The sequence below is a fragment of the Kryptolebias marmoratus genome, linkage group LG8, assembly GCF_001649575.2.
Source record: "Kryptolebias marmoratus isolate JLee-2015 linkage group LG8, ASM164957v2, whole genome shotgun sequence".
Classification (NCBI taxonomy): Eukaryota; Metazoa; Chordata; class Actinopteri; order Cyprinodontiformes; family Rivulidae; genus Kryptolebias; species Kryptolebias marmoratus.
In genome coordinates this window covers 509,416-518,029 of record NC_051437.1, presented here as the reverse complement: position 1 = coordinate 518,029, position 8,614 = coordinate 509,416, and the positions used below count along the sequence as shown (strand labels likewise).

Below are 8,614 nucleotides of genomic sequence, written 5' to 3'. Positions count from 1 at the left end.
GGACTTTCCCTCTCGCCTCAGCCCCTTTCAGACAAGCCTGTCTGCAACTAGTAACCAAGCCAAGAAGAACTTACCTGTTCCGGTTCCAGTCCACGACGGTCACGTGAGTGTCCTGTTTAGAGTCACAGGTCCCGCTCCTGTCCAGTCCACAATAAAACTCTTAAAACTTCGTCGTTGTGTTGCGAGTTTAAATCCTGTCAAGTCCTGCCTTGTCATCCACCCCATGTTCATTATAAACAGGCAAGTCAAAAAGATCAACGTCACTGCTTCAGATGTGAATCAGATAAACACCTGGCTAATGATATAAACTATCCTGCTGCTGACAAACACAACTGCAAAAAAAGGAACATTTCACCAAAGTATGCAAATCACCTGTGGCTGCAGTGAGTGGTTTTCCTTAGTTAACAGTACTGTGTGTGAATGATATTAAATTGATGGATGCACATTTGAAATGAACACTGAAGCACCACAAGGAAATTCCAGATTCTGGAGTTAATTGTAGACACTGGAGCTTCTGTATCCACAACATTTTGCACAATGCCCACTGACAGAACCTAAAAGATGACCTACCTGTCATTGGCTGCCTACAAGCTACAGCAGCAGTAGCAAATCCCATCAAAGTTGCAGCATCATTCTATATAGTGAAGATTTGATCAGCACTAATGGGCTTGGACCTGTTTAAAGCACTATTGATTAACATCATCAGTGGAAGAGTGGCTTTTATTAATGAGGATGATGCAAAAGAACCTCTCACTGACACTAATTCTGCTTCAGCCCACTATCTTGGATGTATTAAAGGGTTCATCTGTAAGGTTTAAGTGCAACCAATATGCAAAAAAACTGAAACATCTGCCACTGCAACTCAGCACACGTGAAGAGGTTTCAGCAGAGCTCAAGCACTTAATCCAAGCAGATATCGTTGAACCAGTGGATGCACCTGAATGGGTGAGTGTGTCTGGTTCCACAGATTATAGCCAGGTTGATTTAAAATCAGCTTACCACCAGCTGCCTCTAAACCCTGATAGTTGCAGCCTTACTTAAAGCACTTGGGATCGCCTTGTTGCTGAAAAGTGTTATATAAACAAATCTCAATTCACTTCACTTACTGCTTTCATAATGCGTTTGGGGTTTTTTCAGTTCACATGAGTTTCTTTTGAACCTGCTTCAGAAAGATTTGCCAGGAGTACAAAACTATTTAAATGATGTTATAGTGTATAGGAACTCCAAAGAACATCATACATAATACATACAAGTTGTTCTCCAATGCTTTAAAAACATGTACCTACAGATCAACTTCAACAAAAGCTCCTTTGGTCAGTCCAGTAGTCTATTCCTGGGACAAGTCATTTCACCCCAATCCAGATCACCTGACTTCCATCACTGAAGCTCATGCACCAAAAGATTTGACAGCTCTTTCTTCATTCCTGGGTGTGAGCTCCTGGTTCAGCAAGTTTCTACCAAGTTAAGCAACAGTGGTTGAGCCAAAGTGAGAACTACTTTGAACAAATACTCAAGCTGAACTAAAATTGACTGATGCAAATGAAGGTTTCTTCATTCTTAAAACTATGCTCCTGAAAAGCCCACCACTTGCTATATACAACCCTGAACTGCCAGCATTCATTATGACAGATACCGCTGGCCGTGCTATTGAGAGACGTGTAAAATCATCTATTCTCTCTGTACACAAGCAGGCATATAAGGAACATCTCTTAAAGAAGCACGGTCCAAATATTACTCCAACATCATCGACAGCTGTCCTGGAAACTCTAAACAGCTTTTCTCCCTAATAAATCATCTTCTTAATTCCATTAAACACTCATGCTGAGGATTCTGTTCAAAAATGCAACCTGTTTCTTTCATTTTTCAAAAACAAAAATTAACTCTATTAGATCTCAGCTCAATCCGTGTCTCATTCGTTCTTTCCATTTTCAATTGACTATCAAAGATCAAATAATGAAAGACGTACTGGTTATTTTATTTTTTGTTTTTTATTATAATACCAAAAATGCCTGTTTTGTTGGTATTTTACTTTTAGGCTCAGATCGAAAACATGCAATCGAAAAACGAGCAGGAGAACAGAATTTGATTTTAATATTTAATTGGTTGGGTTTAGGTGACCCGGAAGTTTGGTAAGGAGCGCTAGCAAACAACAAATGTTAGCTTGTTACCGGCCACCATAGACATTGTTCACATAGACACCTCGAAGACTGGCGCTGTCTGTTGGAGCTGACGAGTCAGCGCGGCCGCCATCTTGGCTGGGTCCTTCACGCGTTCCCCAGTTCATTTCTTTGTCCTGAGGAAGATGTATGTATAACTAAAATAACCATAACTCTCTGAATCTTTACCCGATTTTCACACAGTTTGGTTTGTTCCAAACAGCAGAGATGTAGTTACGATACAGTCAGCTTTCACACATTAAAAAAATGTGCTTTCATGCTGAAAGACTTTGTGTTATGATCTTTAACAAAGACAGACATATAGTACGGCATATTAACAAATAGATATTTCAATACATTTCATATTTTAATAAAGAGATAAGTTTGATTGTTCATTTCAATTTATTTCCCTCTCTCACTTGCATACACACACAATCCTGAGCCTTCATACACCACATCCATAATTTCTTTATATTTTTGTGTGCTGTGTATGCACACATACGTACATGCAGTTTTTTTAAAGGCCTGGAAAAGTAATCTTTAAAAACTCCACGTCATTCCAGGGTCTCACACTGCCCTGCTTTAACTGGTGCTGGAGAGCTGAGCTTCACTGGAAGCCCTCTGCAGCTTTCCTTCAGGTTTCTGTGTTCCTAAAATATAAGACACATAATACTTAAAAACAATTTAATTAAAAACAACTTGAAAAGGTTTCAGTATCCCACAGTGTATTGTAATACACAATACATCATTAATTCCTAAACATGCAGAAAGAACTAACAGGTAAAAACAGGTTTAACAAAGTGTGATATTAACTTTAGTTTTAAAAATGAATCCTAGACATTTGTGTTAACATGTACAGTAAAAAATCACCTCTTTGGAGATGAGTTGGGAAGCTGAAGACAGATGGGGTCACATTATCTCTAAGCTGGTCCTGTTAGTCCTCTGGTTTGAAATGTTCACTACAGAGCTGAGACAACTGTAGCAACAAAACCCTCCTTCTTACTGCAGCTTCTCATTGCCTCCTTAAATCTGTGTTACTGGGAAACCTTCAAAATGTGAAGAAAAATAAACAGAAAGAGCTAATGAGAGAGGAGGACTAGTTCCTCCTGTTAGCATTTTGTTGTTTACCTAATAACGTTAGCTATGATAACATATTATAATAAATGGTCAAGTAACTAAAATTATTGTTCAGTCTTACTTCTGAAAGGTAATCCCCCGTGATATAAAATCCAGTCATAGCTGCTTGCTCTGTTTTTTTTTTTTTTAAATAAATTGCTCACTCTGTGTTTACTCCTGTTGGCTCTTATGCCCCTTTTACACGGGTTCTAAAGCCTTTTACCCCGGCTCCACTCTACTTGGCTTGCTATGCACGCATTTCCACCGGTATTTTTTCGCAGTCGGTCCCTGTTTTTTTGGTCCCTGCTTCAGAGTCGGGCCAGCCGGACTGGCCCTGCTTCATGGGCGGCGCAAGCTTAGCTCCTGTTCACTCATTGGTCGTGGGTGTGACCAGATGCAAGCATAAAGAGCGAAGGTAGGACTATAAACAACAGCGTTAGCTTACCCTGCAACATTTATGCCGTCTGTCCCCCAGCTGAAAGCTTGTAAAGCCTGAAATCTCCGGTGGATAACAGCTGTCCTACTCCGCGCAACAATCGCAGCATCCAGAGCATTTCTTCCACTGCGCCTCTCTTCCTGAAGAAGAAGAGGAGAATTTTACATAAGTTTAAAAAACAGCAACAACACAGGGCCAACGTTGTCCATAGCCCTTTCGTTGTTTACACAACTTGTGCCAAGTTTTCGTAGTGCCACATTGCTGAGAGTTACCAATGATGTCCTCATGGCTGCTGACACTGGTTCTCCATCCCTTCTTGTCCTCCTTGACCTCCCTGCAGCTTTCGACACTGTGGACCATAGTATCCTCCTTCACCGTCTTCATGTGGAGGTCGGTCTCTGTGACACTGTCCTGGACCGGTTTAAATCTTTCCTCTCCAATAGGCTGGAATGTGTTAGCCTTGGCAACAACAAGTCCCAGACTGTCTGTGGCACCTGTGGTGTCCCTCAAGGGTCAGTTCTAGTGTGAGGATTTGGATTTTTGTTTCTGTTTTGTTTTCTTTATGGTTTCTCTGTGGGTTTTAATTAGTGTTTTCAGTTTGGGTTTTTTCCTGTTTGTGTTTCTGCTTAGTATTTACTCCTCCTCCGTCACTCTTCTTGCCCTTCTTGCCACGCCCATCTCCACCTGTCCGTAATCATCTCCACTCACCTGTTTCCACTTCCCTCGTTACCCTCAGCACTCAAATACCCGGTCATTTCTCCCACTAGTCACTGGTTCATTGCTTTTTGTTTGCTGTTTGCCAATATGCTCCATACTTTGCCCATCGAGTTTTTGATTTTTGTTCTTTGAGTTGCTGCCTCGTCAGCTGTTTGTTTTTCGTTTTGGTTCTTAGTTTAATAAATTAGTTTTTTCATTTATAACTATGAGTCTGCGTTCTGGGTTCGCCTCTGCTTCCACCGCTCCTGACATCTAGGACCCCTGCTATTTTCTCTTTACATGCTGCCTTTAGGTCAAATCATTAATCAGTACAACATCTCTTTTCATTATTATGCTGACAATACACAGCTTTAGATCAGGACTAGAGAATCATCATCACCACTGTCATCTCTGTCTCACCGCCCTCACTACCTGCCTGGAGGAGATAAGGGCATGGATGAGACAGAATTTCCTTCAGTTAAACTGTCCAAAACCAAAGCCACACTCCTTGGCACCCCTCACCAGGTTCAAACATCATCTTTAATGACCGTTTCCTTTTCTGGACAAGACATCCCCCTCTCCACCTCTGTTACAAATCTTGGAGAAAGAATGGACTCTCATCTTACATTTGAAAATCACATTAAGCATCTGTTTAAAACCTGTTTCTTCCATCTCTGTAATATCTCCAAACTTTGCCCATCTCTCACTTTTTCTGATGTAGAATCTCATCCATGCCTTTGTCTCCTCCAGGCTCAACTACTGCAACTCTGTTTGTTGGAATCCCCAGCAAAAACCTTCAGAAGCTTCAATATATTCAAAACAGTGCAGCCAGGATTCTACTGAGAGCTTGTAAATTCTCACCCATTCTCACCCATGCTCCATAACTTTCACTGGCTTCCTGTCACCTACATAATTCAGTCCAAAATTGCTCTCACTACCCATCAATGTCTAAACGGAACTTCACCGGATTATCTGAAGGACCTTCTCATTCTACATTCATCCAGCCGATCTCTATGATCACAGAACTGTAACCTCCTCCACCTTCCACGATCTAAATTAAGGACCATGGGAGATCGGGCTTTCTGTGTAGCTGCCCCCCCAGTCTCTGGAACTCCCTCCCTGACTATCTGAGAGCTCCGCAACCACTGGTTGACTTCGAAAAAGGCTTTTCTTTTTAAGCAAACCTTTTCTGCCTCCACATGATTTTATGATGATGATTTTATCACTGATTTAAGTTGCACTTTGTACCAGTTTGAGATTTTTGTTAATGAAAAGTGCGTTATAAATTAAATTCATTATTATTATTATTATTATACCTCAGACTATGAACTGGGAGCTGCTCTGACACAGTTACACTCAGACAATGTGGAAAACATTGTTGCTTTTGCTTCTCGCTCTCTGTCTCCACTTGAGAGGAAGTACTCCACTACAAAAAAGGAGCTATTGTTCGGGTGTGGGCAGTTGAAAGATGGAGGACACAGATTTATACTCAGAACTGATCATCACTAAATGATGAAAAGAGCTGGCATGAGAATTGCTCTCTGGTCAGCTAGACTGATGTGTTTCCAGTACGACATGCAGTACCAACCAAGAAGTTAAAAGACAGACATTCAGCAGAAAATATCTTGTGGTTCCCAAGTTTTTGTGAGAAAAGGTTGTGCACTTGGCTCATGAAGGACATTATGGTGTGGTTCTCCCTAACTGGTGGCCACATATGGAAGATTTGGTCCACAAAGACCTGCCATCATCTGTCGGGAATGTGACAGAAGTGTTTGATCTGCCCCATTACAACCTGTCAAGTTTGCAGAGGGTTTATTTCAACATAATTCTGTCAAAATTGTGGGTCCTATTGAGCTTATCCAGCTCAGTGGCTAGTGGTAGAGTGTCCGCCCTGAAACTGGGAGGTTGTGGGTTCAATCCCAGGCCAGGTCATACCAAAGACTGTAAAAATGGGACCCATTGCCACCCTGCTTGACACTCAGCATTAAAGGTTGGAATTGGGGGATTAGATCACCGTGGCACCGCTGCTGCTCCCTGCTTCCTCAGGGGATGGGTCAAATGCGGGGAAAAAAATTTCACACACTCAGGTGTGTGACAATCAGTGGATCTTTCTTTATGACTGCAGGTTTGCCATCACCCTTGTTGATTAATTCAGCAAATGGACTGAATTACCATTTTTTTCTACTGCTACTACAAACACTGTCATGGCATGCCTTACTTCTGTTTTTGCATGTGAAGAAAAACCTTGCACCATCACAGCTGATAATCGATAAAGGTTTACATCCAAACAGCATCTCTCTGTGCTGGTTCAGTTTACCCTCATTTACATGAGGTAGTATACCAGAGTTTAGAGAGAAACATGATTCTCAGAGCTCAGTGCTGTTTGTGACATGCAGTTTGCATGAAATATTTACCTTCTTCAAAAAGCTGGTGTTAATTCCTTGTTTTATAAAACAAGAAAAATGAACAATCTTTGGCACTGCAGTCTTCACAAAAAGAGGGCAGGCAAGTCAGGCAAAGTATTACATTTTCTCTTCCAGTGAGGGTCAGATATTGTTGCATCTACAACTAAACCATGAAAAAAGTGCAAAAACAATTGTAATTGCTGTCTAACATTTAGGAAACAAAATGTAATGACTACAGAACATGTCAACAGCTAGAGCTTTATGTCCAAGGATTAACAAACAGAACTCAAAATCATTTTCTTACAGGATAATATTTACAAGGCCTCCATTCTGCTAAAAATAAAAATCCTATGATGTCTGAAAAATCCCTTTTTTTAATTTTAAACGTTTTTTCTGATTTCATTTTACTCTGAAAGGTTTTTGATGCCACCAACACTACTCCTGACCGCAGAGACGTCATCCTCAACTTTGCCAAAGAAAATGGTTACAAGGTTTGTTTGTTTTTTTTTCTTGTTCCAAAAATATATTTAAATATCTGCTTTGAAAAATGTATGTTTTTATTCTGTCTTTTCCGACCTGTATAGGTTTTCTTTGTGGAATCAATATGTGATGATCCAGAAATCATTGCTGAGAATATCAAAGTAAGTGTGACTGTGTTTATGTTTTTTTTTTTATAACATTACCCTGAGATTTAATCTTAGAACCAAATCAAACTGATGGATGAAACTAAACCCAGTACATTTTGCTGAAGTATCATTTAAATTGTGCTTTTTCAGCTGTGTCTTTGCATGATGCAAGAAATATATTGTCATCTATATTCATATGATAAGTTTTACAAAGTGAACATTCACAAAAAACAAAGAAAAAAATCGGTGATCAAAAAGTGATCACCGATTTTTGATTGATCACTTTTTGATTGCATTGAAGGGTTTGAATCAGCAGGATTCAATATGATGAAGCTCTCTGCTTCAGTGCTGTCCACAGAAGACAGCAGGTTAACTTTAGTGGAATAGGCTGTTTGTCATTGTAGTTTAAATGAGGCAGCAATGAAACTACTCACAAATTTACTCACAACTTCAGTATGTAGTGCTGAATGAATTTGTGACTGTCCCTAATGTCCGGAGAGGGCATGGCAGTGACTGTCCACTGACCCCTGCACCACCAGCCTGATCAAGAGGAGGAAGGAGATCTTTGGGAGAAATGTCTATGGCTTACCATTCATTCTATAATTTGGCAGCTGTGTGGCAGAGTCTCCAGAGTTTCTTTTAGCTTGCTATCAGTTTTACAAAACAAAAAATAAGCTGCTAACTGAAGACAGAATTTTAGTGAAAAAATTTTAAAATAATCACTTACTTTAACAAAATATGAGAGTCTTTAGAAATTATTTTCTGCTGGGTATGCTGTTATTTTTTGTCTGTAATATGTATATTCTAGAAAACACAGCAAGTCTGTTTTGTGTTTCCAAAATACACAAAAAATTTATAGACAACGTCACACACTTAAAGTGCCCTAAAGCTAAGTCTTATTAAAGGTTTACTAACTGTCCACTTTAAAACTATTCTCTCTGTGAGGATTTGGATTTTTGTTGTTTCTGTTTTGGTTTTCTTTATGGTTTTTCTGTGGGTTTTAATTTGTGCTTTCAGTTTGTTTGTTTTTTCCTGCTCAGTATTCACTCCTCCTCTGTCACTCTTTTGCCTTTCTTGCCACGCCCATCTCCACCTGTCCGTAATTATTTCCATTCACCTGTTTCCACTTCCCTCGTTACCATCAGCACTCAAATACCCGGTCATTTCCCCCACTAGTCG

The 8,614-nt window shown here is 40.1% G+C and overlaps 1 protein-coding gene across 3 annotated transcripts in view; it reads left to right on the top strand.

Annotated features, from left to right (window-relative positions):
- Nucleotides 1-8,614, top strand: part of si:dkey-96f10.1 (6-phosphofructo-2-kinase/fructose-2,6-bisphosphatase) — a 52,631-nt gene that overhangs the window by 20,043 nt on the left and 23,974 nt on the right. For all 3 annotated transcript variants that reach the window (XM_017439274.3, XM_017439276.3, XM_017439273.3), the window contains exons 5-6: nucleotides 7,226-7,300; nucleotides 7,394-7,450. In XM_017439274.3, the coding sequence (XP_017294763.1) occupies nucleotides 7,226-7,300; nucleotides 7,394-7,450 (132 nt within the window). The remainder of the gene's footprint in view (nucleotides 1-7,225; nucleotides 7,301-7,393; nucleotides 7,451-8,614) is intronic.